The sequence below is a fragment of the Thunnus maccoyii genome, chromosome 2, assembly GCF_910596095.1.
Source record: "Thunnus maccoyii chromosome 2, fThuMac1.1, whole genome shotgun sequence".
Lineage (NCBI taxonomy): Eukaryota > Metazoa > Chordata > Actinopteri > Scombriformes > Scombridae > Thunnus > Thunnus maccoyii.
In genome coordinates, this window is record NC_056534.1 from 28985396 (window position 1) to 29001716 (window position 16321).

General features: G+C 41.1%; 1 protein-coding gene across 6 annotated transcripts in view; it reads right to left on the reverse strand.

The window, feature by feature from the left end:
• Nucleotides 1–16321, reverse strand: part of rgs12b (regulator of G protein signaling 12b) — a 48313-nt gene that overhangs the window by 22190 nt on the left and 9802 nt on the right. For all 6 annotated transcript variants that reach the window (XM_042427428.1, XM_042427439.1, XM_042427448.1 and 3 more), the window contains exon 5: nucleotides 15048–15167. In XM_042427428.1, the coding sequence (XP_042283362.1) occupies nucleotides 15048–15167 (120 nt within the window). The remainder of the gene's footprint in view (nucleotides 1–15047; nucleotides 15168–16321) is intronic.

Here is a 16321-nt window from a genome sequence, read left to right on the forward strand (position 1 = left end):
CACACAGACACACCGCTTCGTTTCCATAGTGACACGCCCCCATCAGGCAGCAGTTACAGAGAAGGGGAGGGAACAAAGGTCAGTCTGCCAATCATGTTGAAGCACAGCCTTTACCTCTCCACCCTCGTCCTACACTTCCCTGTTCAAATCGCAGTACATGAAGGTTTAGGTCTGATCAAATTCAGCTGTGTCAGATCTTTTCTGGCGATTTAAGAAATTATTTTTATGTTTATTGCTTCATGTGTTAAAAAAGGACAGATGAGAAGTAGAGAGGGGATAAAAAGAGAGACAAAAAACTCCTTTAAAAAGATTAATGAAAATTCTAAAGGTTTGCTAAAAGGTCAACTGAAGCTAACAAAGGCACTTCACAGGACAGAGCAGACTACTTCAGCACACACTCACTCTTTCTCTCACACACACAAACAAAGGCTGCAATTGAATTTGTGCATATGGCCTTGAGCCTACACCTAGCTCCCCCTAATTTCCTGTTTTGGCAAAAAAAGAGTAAGAGTTTCTCTCACACCTTCTCAAATACTTCCACAATCTGTCTTTTTGATCCCACTGTCTTCGACGGTGATGACTCACTGGAATAAACCATACACTGGTTGGAAAAGACATGCAGTAAATGAGTGTGTGTGTAGCTTCACTAAGCTGCACTGTGTGTGTATTTGTCTTGTCTTCATGTTCAATTACAATTACTGTATTTAATTAACTGTTAATGAGTGTCTCCACTTATCTTCTCTCTATGAGCAGGCCTTGTACCAGACTGTAGAGCTGTGGGGAATCCAAATATATCACAGCATATAAAACTGTCTTTTGTATTTGCATTTTGTGCGCATTTATTTAGAAAGTCTCGCCTCGTAGGATGTGCCAACCCCCACTCCCCCCAAAAATAAAACATCAAAGAGCTGAGCTACATCCTCTAAAACCCTGAGAAAAACCATAAGACATTAAGAGCTTTGTCAGGACCTGTGTTAACTAGAAATTCTAGAAATTTCTTCCTATTATTTTCAATGTGAAAGTGTCACTTTAAAGATTATTAGCCCAAAACAGGTGACATTCACTGCCCTCTTTTCAGCACTACAAGTGCCATTTCAGGCCATGGAGCTCAAAACGCTGCGCCATATTGTTGTTAAAGTTAATGTTAGCCTTCCACGTCCCCGTATCATAGCAACATCAGGGATGGCTCCGGCACTCAGCCCCCCCACTACCACTACCACTACCACACATACACACACACTGAGGCTGACAGCGCTGCCAGAACACTAATTACCAGTGCTGCTAGCGCTAAAGAGGCCGCCCAGTAGAACCTGAAAACTTCCAAGTTTGCCTGGTTCAGCTAATGCACCTCAAATACCAGTAAAGCTGCACTGTTCAAATTTTATTTCAAAACAGCTGGCTAGTTTATTCATGCATCTTCAACAGGCCAGGAAGAACTATAAGTGGTCTAAGAGTAACCTGTGCTCAAGCTCGGCCCAAATCTGTCAACGGAGGGGAAGAGAGAGGTGCCAGGCGCCGCATGGGATAAGTGGGATATGACAAAGTTTAAATTGGCTAAATCCACATCCTGGTGAGAAAAGGAAGAGAGAAGAAAACAAAAGAGAGGAGAAGAAAAAAGAGAAGACAGGAGGGATTTCTCATGTCTCACTCCTCTCTTTAGTCTGATTCCTGTGGTCTAGCCAAGCAGCTTTGTTTTGTTTGTGAGAATGTGCAACTGTGCGTGTGTGTGTATCTGGGTGCGTGTGTGTTAGATTATGGTCTTTTCTAGGGCAGTTCAACATAAGAGGGAAATATTCTCTTCTGCAAATATCTGATGACAGTAACACAACAGGACTACACACGCAGAGAGACATTCTTGTGTGCACTCAATGCATGCACGCACACACACACACGCTAAAAGTTAGCACTGAATAAATTTTGTGCTTCTAGAGTGAATTAGCATTTCTGAAACAATGTTTTATTTTAACCACACATACTTTTATGGTTAAAATAAACGTTTGGCTAACCATGTACATGTACAAAGCATTTGCTAAACACACAAGCATACTTAGATCTGTTGGCATATAAACTAAGTGGGTTATATCAGGCTGTGAATTAATTATCTGATAAATTCAGGTTCATTTCCAACTCTAACACTAACATAAAGTAGTCATGTTCATTGAATAGATGAATATGACTAGAGGAAAGGCTAGCTCCTTACTATTAACAGAATATCAAAACCTCTGATGGCGGACAGAATCATATCATCTCATTGTATATTGTCATATTGCCCAAATCTATATTTGTTATTTTGCCTAACCCCTGTATATAATGGGATTTTTAATTAGTTTTTAACTTTTCCAAATTAACATCATAATGAGAAATATTCAAAAAGTTAACTTTATGATAATAACAGGGATTAAAGCAAGAAAAGATTTGTGAGCCTGAAAAGTTGTCTAGGGAGGAAATACAATGTACAATGTATTGAATTAAGTATTATATGAATTTAAAACTGCTCTATGCTTGAAATTCAGCATGGTGCCTGAGAACTTACACCTGTAATAAAATAGAGTGAACAGGAACCAGTGTCTTAACTGAGAATATGGAGGGTTAGCATACAGCAGCACACTAGGAATCAACAGATGGTTTTCCTTAATGGTCAAACTAACGATATTGTATCTGTATTTACTCACTTTCAAATCATCTCTGCCAAAGAAAACGAACCACTGACAATATTTTTGCTGCAGAAAAGAGTTTATTATCCCTTCGTTTCTCTGACTTGCACGCTAACACCCACATCCAACAAAACTCAACAGTGCCCTCTGCTGTTGCTATTGAGGTGAGGCATCAAGTACATCAGAGCAGGAAAAAAGCTTTTTTGTTTCTTCAGATCATTTTTCTTTTGATGCTGAAAGAAATGTGCCATTAGCTGTACCAATGATTATTTAAATGTGACAGTAAATCAATGACAATGAGTTAATCAGCCTTATCAATGGGACTAGACAGACCACCAGCTGAAGGCAGACGTCACTGGCAACAACACACACCTGATGATATTTAGGAAAGTCAACATACGCATGTTGGCCAAAATAACAGAAGTGGCCTATTTGTGAATTGTGTAATATGTCCTTGAAATCCCACTCATCAAACTGGTGACTGTCATATCTCTATTACATGTAGAGACACGTACCACTACTTGTTATTCAACTTGATGTGACTCACGTGTTGCTCCTTTTTGAAATTGTGATTTACAGTAGTAAGTAGCTAACAAGCTGGTGACAACAGTCACAAATGTTGCAAAATTCTGTCATATGGCAAGGGGATAAATGTTTAAAAAATCATGATGACTCATGCCAAGCACAGGAAAACTACACTAGTAAAGAGGAACAGGGGTCATAAGCAGACCTTCAACAAACTGACTGAAAGACACTTGACAGGATATTTGCTTAACAGCACTTCAAACTGAAGCCTCAAACTGGTACGTTTTTTTTTTTGTATAATTTTGTCTACCCTCTGTATTTTTTGAGTGCATTTAATTCACAGCCCAGCAACTGACTTATCACATGACACCGTTTGATTGTGCTGATGTGGTAAACTGCACCCATCTGGCACTTGATGAAGATAAAAAGGAACACTTGTGTTTATCTGAGACTGGAGCTACATCTGATGTGACTCCTGGCCTCCTGAGGTGTTTCATGTACAGGAGCAGCGTTGATCCTGTCTCATCATCTGATTTTCCTACCCCAACACACTCTGCTCCCAGGGGATATCACGAGGAACACACACACACACACACACACATACACACACCCTCACATAGAAGATGTGCGTGCAGGTTGTTATCTTTGAGCATCGGATTGTGTGCTTATTCACTTTTTGGGGGGGATATGAATGAGTGTTTTTATGCCTATGTGTATGTGTGTGTGTGTGTGTGTGTGTGTGTGTGTGTGTGTGTGTGTGTGTGTATGTGTGTGTGTGTGTGCTGGGTCAGAGGGCTTTCAGGCCGTTCTTTTCTCACTGCTGTGTTTAGTGAAATAATGTCCTGTGCTGCTTTCCACCAGAGTGTCAAAACCCCCTCACTCAAGATTGCCCACACACACACACACACACACACATACACACACACACACACACACACACACACACACACACACACACACACACACACACACACACACACAACTGACCCAACTGACTACATGAAACAACCTTGTTGACTATAATCTCACTCCACATACTATGTTATATATTAACACAATGTACATTTAGTATAAAATATTCGTCCTATTTTTTGCAACTAGACATACTGTAACTAATTGGCACCTTTATATTTGAATAGCAGACTACAATAACATATCAAAATATTTTCCTCACAACAATTCCCAGTAAGATCCATGGAAAATAAATACAACACTGTCTCTTTCCTCTCTCGATGCCCTGCAGTTTTTGATCTAATGGACTGAATCAAAGAATCAACAGGCTTCCCTTTAACTCAGAAGAGCCAGAAACAGCTTTGTGATTGGCTTTGCACAGGTCACATGATCTGTCATTCCAGAGCTAGGCCTCATAAGTAAAGTTTAAGTTCATTCAACACATTTAAATCTAAAGACATATGTATTGGAGTGTGAACTGACAGGTCCACAACAACAACAAAAGCAGAGAGCTGTGACATTAAGCAGTAGCTCTCATTTGTTCTGTTGCTTCACGGTTCAAATAAAAGAGTTTGATGAGGCTTTACATTCACAGTGGCAAACACAGTTATAGTTCTGATAGAACCTACAGCATCTGTTTCAGTAACATTGGTCAACAAAAAGTCACGATTGTGTAACACAATCTGCATGCAATATGTGACAGAAGCAAGGGAGTCATCAGTGAGATGCGACTGCATCAAATATAGGAAGAGCACACGCACACAAATACCCGCGCACACACATACACACGTGCACACGCAACTCGTTACTCACTGGTTCAGCGGCCGTTTCAGAATCCACGCTCAAAGTTTGCTGCTCCATGAAGGAAGAGACAAGTAATCCTCAGCACTGCGTGTGAGAGCTCCCCTCAGCACACATTGTCATCAGCTGTTCAATGTGTGTGTGTGTGTGTGTGCAAGCAGAGAGATGAAGTGATGGCTTTCAAATGTCCAAACCGCTACAGAATGTCGTTGTCGCTTGATTCCCCTTTCCTCTCTCTCTCTCTCTCTCTCATCTCCCCTCCTCTCTCTCTCTATCGTCTCCCTTGCCCTGCCTCTCTGCTCTCCCCCTCCTCTTTCTCTGCTTTTCCACCCACCCACCCTTGTATAATTTCTATTCCACCCACACTGCTGTGGTCTGAGAGACCCGCACATACACACGTTCTAGACGAATGCGGAGGCAGGGCTGCAGAGGGAGACCCCTGCCATTAAGGAACACACACACACACAAACACCCACACATAAGATCAGTGCTGGGTGAATGTGTTACCCTCAGTGCTCTTCTGTCATCTGCTTAGTATGCCCCACGCATGTCTCTGGAGCACGGAGAGTAAACTGACATTCATGATGGGTGGAGAACAAGGGGGAGAAAGAGGCAAAACAGGGAGAAGTGGATGTACTGAGGGTTTAGCAATGATCTATCCTGGAGGACTGAGAGGCGACAGAGTACAGAAAGAGAGATACAAACATGCACACAAGTGGAAGGAGAGTGAGAGAAACAGTGAGTTGACAGCATGGACTGATATCTGAATCTATGATATGGCTGCGTACAGCAGAGCTAGGAAATATCTGCATTCCTCAACATGCCTTGACAGACAGTGGCGGTACTCACCCTAACACCCCCTCCCTCCCACACAAACCCTTCTCCTGCCCATCCTCTACATGGCCCAGGGGTGAGGAAAGCGGGTGAAGCACCACTTTACTCATATTGAGCACTGATAAATAAGTATTTTACAGACAGGAACACACAGGAAGCAACCGCATTCAGTCGATCACACAACAGGAACACAAATGTTTTCACTACAAGGCACAACAAACATCACTTTAAACAGCTTCGGAAAGGGTTTTAAAGTAATGTCACAAAGATATTCAGGCCCTGTGTTCACATAATTAGGAGGAGTTCCTTCATGTGTCCATATCGCTTATTCCAATTCACAGTCACTATGGGGCTGGAGTCTATCCCAGCACTGTATTTACATTGGTTTTCAACATTGGGTTTGGCTGTGTGTGAAAAACATAGACAGACATGATGTAAAAGTTTGGCTGAATATTTTGTTTTAAAGGGGAACTCAACAGATTTCACATGAAGATCAGTTTACTCATCAGGGTTAGTACTACTCAGCATGTAAAACTGTATATCACTGTATGTCTTCTGTGACTACAGAGAGAGCTTTCTAAAGTCTGAAAAAAAGACGTGTTTGTTTGTTTGGTCATCAAATATCGCAAGCCTCATCCTTGACTTATTAATAATTATCAATAATAACTTGGATGTTTAATCAGTATATACTTATTTTGAAGTAAAAATCTCAACTTTCTATAATTTTCCAGAGCTTTCAACTGCATATCACAGCCTTCCACACAGGAGTTTTCTGAGCAACTGAGCCATAATTGAACCTTAAAGAATAGGTTTACAATTAAAATAAGTCTGTCTTGAAACAATACTCAATATTCGGTACATTAAAACAGTTTTTGTTGCTGTAATCATTAACTCTGTCCATACTGGCCGTTAGGAGATCCCCTCCTCATGCTATTACAATGTAAGACAAAATCCACAGTCCTGGTTCTCTTTAAAAAAAAAAAAAATAGTAAAACAAAAAAATGCATGCCAAAGTTGTACCAAAGTCAATATGAGCCCACAGCAGTCACAGTTAATCAAAGCAAGTGGATAGCTTCCCAGTGACAGCCTTTTTAGCACAAAAATTCACTCTTTTTATCACAGTGGCTCCCTGCGGCTTAGCAAGGCAACACAGTGTGGGGAATTTTGCACTGAAATGGCCTTAAGTTTGGAAGATACCCTCCTGACTCGACCAGATGAAACTGCCAAAGCCTAATATTAGCTTTAGATGAACTTTAGAATGCATTTTTGCACAGAACAAGGATTGTGGGTTTGCCTCCCATCACTTCCATACTGTATGGGCATGTGAGTATTGTATTATGAAAGACTTAAAAACACCATTTAAGGTTTAAGATGTTTTTCTTATCAGACCACTGTTTGACAAAGAAATACTCATAACAATATTTTGCCTTTCTTAAACATTCTAATCGTTAGAGCATTAGATATTAGATCACATGTAAGTTTGCTGGGAATTTGACAGATCCTGAACTTAAACTTAAGGTGAGTTGACCTCAGAGCACAGTGGAAACTGTCAGGCAAATGTCTTGTGCTTAGGCCATGATGCCTGTTTGTGTGTGAGATTAGATGAGAGTTCCCACAATTCCCCATGGAGAGACAGACTGCATTTGTCTTGGCAGGGTAGATGACAACATTATGGTTCTAAGTCAATTAGCTTTTGGGTAAGTCATGCAAGTACAAGCACAGAGATATAAAAAGCATGAACCAACACAAACATACACTTCACAAACAGGCACACATCTATGTAGTAGATGATAATGATAAGTTAGATAGAAACTGTCAGGCTTTGGTATTTCAAAACTACACAAATATTGAAAATCCAACATGTCTGTAATGTTATGCCCATCTGCAATCAAAGGGAAAGTGCACAAAAAGAATACATATAGAAAGACATTAATGAATAAAGAAATATTGAATGTCTATTGCTGATAAAATGACAGCCATAAATGGTATCAAAAATGGGATATGACATGATGAAAATATTACAGTTGCAATAATTATCTTTTGGTCACCTGGAGACAGCAGAAACAGTTTTGAACACAACACCGATTATCGTTAACTTTTAAGTTGGTATGGGGAACTTGTTATCTAACATTTGTTTGAACAGTTGCTTATTTACGCATCCAGCAGTTACGGAGCAACATTATCATTCAAAGTCGTGTTTCTGTCCATCTGGTGAATGTAAATCCAACACTTTCACTTTCTTTTAGCTCTGGTTTGGGTCTCTACCAACTGCTGAGGGAAATATCTGGCTCTTTAACTGCTACTGTAAATTCTCGATTATGCTCACCAGCTGGTCACTAACTGTGGGTTAAAGTTGTAGACTTGACAGCAAAACAATGAGGTGAAGCTCGCTATAAAGCTTCATAAATTCATGGGGAGCTGCACAGTTGAGTGATAATTCCTGGTTATAATAGAAACTATAAAATAAAAATATTGATTATACATAGCCACTTTAAGGGTCATCTAACAATAAAGCAAGGAAGCTCTATCGGTCTGTATGTTTGTCCTTCACCTATCTCGAGAATCGTTCATCCGATCTATTTCATACCTGGCAGGTGGATTGCTGGGGGCTCAAGGAAGTGCAGTGTCGAGTGTGAAATTGTTTGAATGAGCCGTTCTAGAGAAATATATAAAAAAAAACCTTATATACAACATTGATTTGCTTCTTTGGCAAGTGGAGTCAACAAGCGGAAATACGGACACCGCCATCCTGCCATTGCAACCCACAACATGGGCATAGGTGGGATTACATCCATAGTGATAATGACTTGAAAAAGTTTAAGAGACTAATGCTCTACTATTGAACTTTGTACTGTGAACGAAACATGGCATTTACATTCAAGACTTACTGCAGGATGTCTTAGACATGTTTTGAACGGGCACTGCAGTTCATCTATGAATCTATGTCTGTCTTGTCATGGAAATTTTTGCATGTCTCACTCAAGAACACACAAAGACACAAGAGAGAACATTAAACCTTGTTACTTGTTGACGCAGTTGTAGACACTGTACAATCCTTCACACAATCAGTAACAATTATACAAATGTCCATATACAAAAAAACAAAACAAAAATACAATTGTACAACAGACAGTGTGACAGTGAGTCTCCAATTGTATTTTTGGAGAGAAAGCATGTTGTTAAGCCATCCCTTTCTCTAAAGATTGCGACCACACAAACCAGACAGTTTTATACCTCTCAAAAAGTTAAAAACAGTCAGGCCCTTAAATGGACACTTCCACAAACTGTTACACCCTCTTACAAACAAGTATGGTCATACTATGACTTACAGAGACCTAATGGTCAGTGACTTCACGCAAGGACATCTTTTAAATTTAGCTCATCTAGGCAATAGACTTAAGGCAAAGGGTTGTTTATCTCTAGCTAACCCCAGAGGTCAACAAACAACCCTCAGATAGGAACAAGTTCAAGAGTTCACACTGAATTGACAACAAACATTGACCCCTTAGTTTGAAAACATTTGTAACATATATAATATATACAGTAAAATAAATCATATGATAACCACTATTTAAACCTCTCTCACAGTCTGTCTGTCTGTATGTTTGTCCTTCGAAAATCTTGAGAGCCATTCATCTGATCTACTTCACACTTGGTGGGTTCATTGCTGGGAACCCAAGGACATGCAATGTCGAATTTGGTGCAATTTGGACACACGACATGTTTGATATTAATACACTTTGAATAAACAAGTGAACAGTGAGCTGCTCAGCTCCATGTCTGAGTGCAGCAAGGGCTGTTTGATATAAATACCGCCACATCATATCTGGGTGGGGCTTCTGGACTCTCACTTGCTGAGCGAGATAAAGGCACATGCCTCGCTTAGTTAAACTGCCTGAGAGAGAAGAACACCTGCACACAGGAGAAAAAAAACAGCGGTGGAGGCAGTATAACTAGCCAATAGGAGTGCAGACATGTTTGATTGGCAGCAGAATCAACCAATGGAAGGCCGTAAACTACTTCTATGGTTGAACCTCAATTTAATCTCACTGGTGAAGTTTCTGTCTGAATTTAAACCATTTAATTTATTGAATCCTTATTGTTTTAATTGATATGTTTGTCACTTGACACATACACATGCGGTTCTCAAGAAATAATAAGCAATTGGCCTGTTCAGAACAGGGACGTTTTGAACGGGCACTGCACTAATTACTGTAATCTGGGGAATGTTATACAAAACTTACATTGAGGTTGTATAAACCAAATGACATGAAGAATCTCTTTGGACCTGCTTTAGCTTTAGTGCTGCCAAACCTTAAGCCAGCCAACGTTTGCACTGGTGCTGAATGCAGGACGACTGGCCGGAAGCGCTGCATCAGACCGACCGACTTCTACCCTGGACAACACACATGGCGCGCTCTCTCTCTCGCTCTCTACAAGGCTATGAGCCCCCTCTGCTGTTGCAGCATCTCTCGCAAGCATATAAAGACAAACTTGCAACTTTTTTAAACAGAGTTGTTATTAAGTGGAAAGAGATGAAGCAGAGGAGACAAGTGGACAGGGAAAGTATAAAGGATGGAGACAAGAGAAAAGAGGGAGCCATCAAAAGAAAGACTAAGTAGTATCCCCCCCCAAAGTGTATAAATCCCCCCTATATGAAGCATTTAAGGGGGGGAATTCCCCCCCATTTTGAAAAATGAATTTCAGGCCCTGTAAAATACTAGATCTGCTAAAATTAAACAATATGTGCATCCTTCCACAGAAGGCTTCTTGTAAAGAATAAAACTGTTACTTTGTCAAAACCTTTCCCCTGAGGGAACATGCCACCAGATAGCCCCACGGCTGATTACTTTTCACATTTCACTCTCTTCTCCAAAACATATAGAGAACATTGTGTGCACTGGTAAAACATCTTTTTTTTCCCTTGCTAGAATTGCCTCTCCCACCAACGCTTGAGCTACACTAGAGGGAAATTTCATCTTCCTCCACCTATCATTATGTTGCAGCTTGTGGAGGAAACAGAAGCAATCAGCCCTGCAATCAGCCTATTGTCTGCATTGTTTGGTACTTAAATTTGTGCATATGACCTCTAAATGATTATTTGTGCCTGCTTTCATTTGTGAGTCTTACTAGTAAATAGCTTATACAGCTGGGACGAATTGCACCCACAGTCACCTTGCCATACACAGTTCAGCCTTCTAGGACCACTTGAGATTGTTTGCGTGTGTGTCAGCGTCCTTTCAAATGGTTAATTCAGTTAGCTGCATGTGAGGGTGTTTTTTTAATCTTGCTGACTCGAAAAATACGATAAGAGCATATATATGTGCAGTATATGTTAATGACATGGCAGATACTCCAACTTAAGATCGACACACAGCTGGAAAGGGGCAGATGTGTACAGCCTGACTTCCTTCCCTTTACTGTTGTCATAAGACAATGTCTGTTTGTTTGCATATTCGTGTATGTGTGTAATGGTTAAGTGTGTTAGGGTTGAGCTCTACAATTAGACCCATCACAAGATAAGCAGCAAGCCTCAAGCTTTGGCAACATGCACTGTGCATACATTACTGTGCATATTTTATACACACTCACACACACTTCAAACAACAACAGCATGAAGTCTGAAAGCTGCTAGAAAGGCTTAAATTGCACAGTGAACAAGATGGCTGAGAACTGTGTGTGTGTGTGTGTGTGTGTGTAAACTAACTGCAATTATAGTGCAATCATAGTAAGCTTATGTGCATTTATGTGTTTGAGTGTTACTGACTTCAGGTTGCAATGTGTTTGTGTATGTGCATGCATGTCTCTTCGTATGTTTGTGTGTGTGTGTGTGTGTGTGTGTGTGTGTGTGTGTGTGTGTGTCTACATACTCTATGTACTTTTGTGTTGAGGCCTCACTAACGAGAAGAATGTCAGCTTGGTGCTCATCAGAGCTCATTAGAAGTGCAGGCTAAGTTCGAACCCCATTACCCCACCACCCACCCCCCTCAACACAAACACACACACATCAATCTCTCTCTCCTCCCCCTTCTCCCGACACAAAGCCCTCTCTGTTTGTGGACATTACAGCATGTGCAGCAAGAGAAAAAGGCCTAACGACCGGAAGAAAAAGGTAGAATAAAGGGGGAGGGAGGTCGGGGAATGAGGGTGAGGAGGAGAAAAGAAGAGAGAAACCCTGCAATGGGATGGTCTGGCAATGGGACAGAGAAACACACACAACGGTGGACAATCCAAGTGTCTACTGAAATGCACGGATGCTTCAAATATTACCACCTGCTGTGTGGTTTTTGTTATTATCTGTGTCATGATTAAAAATATATATATGATGGAATGGAGGCTATGTTGTATAGGACTTTTTCACAGCAGATATTTTGACTTGTCCCTGTAGGAAAGGCTCAGGTGTAACTTATAACATTGAAGAGTAACTGCACACCCAAATTCTGCTAGCTCCCTCCCTCCAAGCATGTTTAAAAAATGCAGCAAAGGACTGCACAGCAGACGACTGTAGGGGGCGTGGCCACCTGGCTACGTAGTGTGTGACATGAGAGGTAAGGGGACACCGACTGACCACTGCTCAGTGTAGCATGAATAGTGATGTAGAGGTGGTAGTCAGAGCTAACCAGCCATGAGCAGCTGCTGTCAGACTCTGTGTGTCCACGCTGGAAACATAGAGAGTCACATTCAGAAGCAAATTCATGGCCCTTTGTAAATGTTTCTGTGTGGTAACTGTGTTGTAGCTGAGCTAGCGGCTCAACTACAAGAGTGGTAGGTGGGTGTTAACATTATTTTCTTATATAAATTTCATGACGTAGATAAGCCCCAACCAGCCGACTCTATGTCAATATTAACACCGGCATTGATGTGTTTCATCACAGCGCAGTCATATCATTTAGTTTACAGCTCAACAAACACATTTAAGTGTGCAGTACCTCTTTAACGATGGCTGTGCTCTATTCCCAGTAAGCCATGACAGTGTGACAATGAGTCATCATGCACAATACCAGGACCCTGAAACTGAAGCAGCTTAATGGAATTCAGCCATCGTGTGCACCTGTGAAAAGGTCTTTGTAATGTGTTCTGTCAGGCAGCTTCAAGGCACAACATGGAGATTAGTACAGCAAAGTATAACCCCTTTCCAATTCCATTATAAGCCAGCCAATCCGGAGCTTTAAGTCGTCTAGCGTTTGATTTTCTCTTTGAGGAATTTAATTTATTCAGAAGATTTTTTTTCTCAGAAAATCTACACATAGCTACACACTTTAAGGCTAACATAAGTAACTAATATGTCGGTGAAACACTGATTTTTTTTATGTGAAACTGCTTTATTCGGTATTTTTTACCTGTTTATTCCCTTTGTATGTTTGTATTGGAGAGGAGGAGACCTCTGTGGATAATTTGCTCCCAGTAAAAACCTGCTGAATGTCTGGATCTTAAATTATCAGAGAAACAAGCTAAGCAAATGTTAACAGCGGCTCGGCTTCCAGCCCCTCCTTATGTCCTGTGTCCGCCATGCAGCATCTGAGAAATACTGATTTTTTAACGTGAAACTGCATTATTCAGTGTTATTACTGGTTTTAATCCCTGGGTCTGTTTGTTTTGGAGAGGAGGAGACCTCTGCGGATAAATCAGCTCCAGGTAAGAACCTGCTGAATGTCTGGATCTTAAATTATCAGAGAAACAAGCTAAGCAAATGTTAACAGCGGCTCGGCTTCCAGCCCCTCCTTATGTCCTGTGTCCGCCGAGCAGCGTCTGAGAAACACTGATTTTTAATGTGAAACTGCATTATTCAGTGTTTTTACTGGTTTTAATCCCTGGGTCTGTTTGTTCTGGAGAGGAGGAGACCTCTGTGGATAAATCAGCTCCAGGTAAGAACCTCCTGAGCAATGACCACTGAAGTAATCCTAACCGGGAGAAGCTGGTTGTTTAACAGTGAAGACAACAACTCCCATGATCCCACACTACTTCACGAGATCATCAAACTCCATATTTTGTTATTGTTTTGATTGAGAGACCCCTAATGACAGAAATTACATATTGTGTGTTTAATTATATTTAAATATAGTTTTGGGCATGTTGACTTACAAAGCAGCGTCAACCAGTCTGAATCCAGCTAGGGAGCTTTGCAGCATGTCCTGACATTCAGTCTCTCTCCCTCTCTCCCCATACTTCCTGTCGCTCTCTACTGGGCCGTCCAATAAAGGAAAAATGCCAAAAATGTATATGAAAAACTATTACTACTGAAGCAACATAGTGGAATCTGCTTATCTGCTCCCAGGGTGCCCAAGTAGCCACTAAACGGCGGAAACATTTAGCTTTCCTCTGATCTCTATCTTAGGATAACAGAGACAACCAACGCCGCTGTTATGAATCGCGCTCACAGACAGCAGGACTCTTCTATGGTCTCCCAAACTTTCACACACACATACATACACACAGGCAGGCCATGATGAGAATAACACACAGTATGTTTTACTTCAGTTTAACCTTAGTGTACAGCGTTATCCTGTAGCTGCTGTCTTTTCACTCACTTTAAGACTGAAGGAACAGCTGACAAAAAAAGATGCTGGAAATGGATTGTTATATATTTAAATTTCAACATAATTAAGTTGAGTATAACCGTGTACAAACCTGGGCCTTGCCCCAAGGGCACTTACAGTGGTAGCCATGATAGCAGTCTATTGTATCTCTCCTGCCTGAGTACTAGAGCAGCCGCTGTACCCACTGTAGACTTTCTCTTTATAAAATGTTGTAAAGTAGGACTAAATAGGCATATTGTTAGGCAAAACTCATGTCTCTCAAATGACTGGATACCAGGTCATTTCTTGCAGCTAAATGGAGAGCAAAAGTAGGATTCTCGCCTTGGTGTAGCCACACTGCACCCAGTCGGCAGAAAATGCTGAACCTGTACAGCAAAATGTGTGGCTGCACATATCAAATAGTAACCATAGTTAATATAGAGCAGTCCCCCGCTATCAAAGCTGTATGTCTTAATCTAAGTCTATGACCCTAAAATATCAGCTGAAAGGTGCATACTGGCTCGTTCTATTTGCTATGTTACCATGGTGATATGAGAAGAGGGCTTTAAGTGTCATGTGAGGATGTATGATGCGCTTGAGCTGCTATTATTAGAGATGGATGGTGCACGTGTGGCTCAAATGTGACAACAACACAGCGGTCAGACGAGGCAGTTCAGAGCATCGCAATAACACTCAACACTCATTGGTGGATGTATGTACAGTATATGTGTGCTGGTACTGTATGTTTGCATGCATTTGCTCTTACCTCCAGGTCGTCCAGGGAGCGGGCCAGGCTGAGACGCTTGGAGCGTCCAAAGGAGCGCCTGGCCGAGGAGCGCTGGGGGAGAGGAGGGAAGCCCATGGTCAGACCTCGGAACCGACCACCCTGAGGGGAGAAAAGATACACGTGTTCAGTTCGTGTGCCATTTGTGATACAGTGCATACAGGTAGGGATGGCAGTAGCTGAAATGTCAGAGAAGCAAGCTGGTGTCATTGAGGTTGCCAGGTCTCAGCCTAGACCAGGTGAGAAAAGGTTTGTGGGGTGTCAAGGGTTAGTGTGTGTCTTCCCTTCAACACCTGCTACTGAGCTTCCGCTAAGAAAGGTACTTTAGGTTGTATTGGGAAGCTCCCAGGTGTGAATGTGTAGAACTGAATGAGTATGATAAAACAATGCTCTTTCCAACTGAATTGACTTTCCAACTATAGGAAAACTGATGGATGCAGGGAGTTTCTTAGTGGTCTGGATTCATGGATTCATAAGATCCCAGAGTTCACTCCCCTCCCCCTCTCTCCTCATACTTTGTCACTCTTTACTGATACTCTTCAATATTAGTTTATGGCAGATATATTAGTATTGGTGTATATGTTTGCTAATAAGTAACAAGAAATTCCAGCATAGAAACACCAAAATATGTTTATTGTTTATTTTTCAACTGTAAAATCAACTGTAAAATGTCACCTTCAGTAGATGTCCTGGTCACAGATCTTAAAAACATTTAAAGATCCCCTCCAGACATGTTTTAGATACATAAAAATACTCTACTTTGAATAATCATTTGTGTCTAGTAAAGTTTTTCCCCCAGAAAGGTACATTATCTCATTCATTTAAATGACATTTACACTACTCTTTCTGCCTCACTGAAAAATCCAGAAGCTATAAATATGCACATATTTTTAATTTCAAAAGTTAAACTGCTGGACAAAAGACGTCTCCTCCTTGTGTAGATGTTTCCATTCTCAGTGTTTGTGTAATCAACATCACACTTAGACTGGGATTGGCTCCAAACTAATTGTGATGTCACAAAATCATGCTGGTAGGTACACTCAGATTTAAACCTGCAGTGCAGAACTTTTGTCTCCCCTTTTGGCAGTGACAGTAATTACAAAAACTCTGTTGACACATGCTTACGTCATAGGCTCTGCTGTAGCTGACTATGTCACTACTGTTGCAGCTGTAAAACGGAGGATAAAAAAACGGAGGAGTGTCACAACCCTGGCGAAATGACTCATTTCACTATCAGAATTTGATCCATTTGGTCT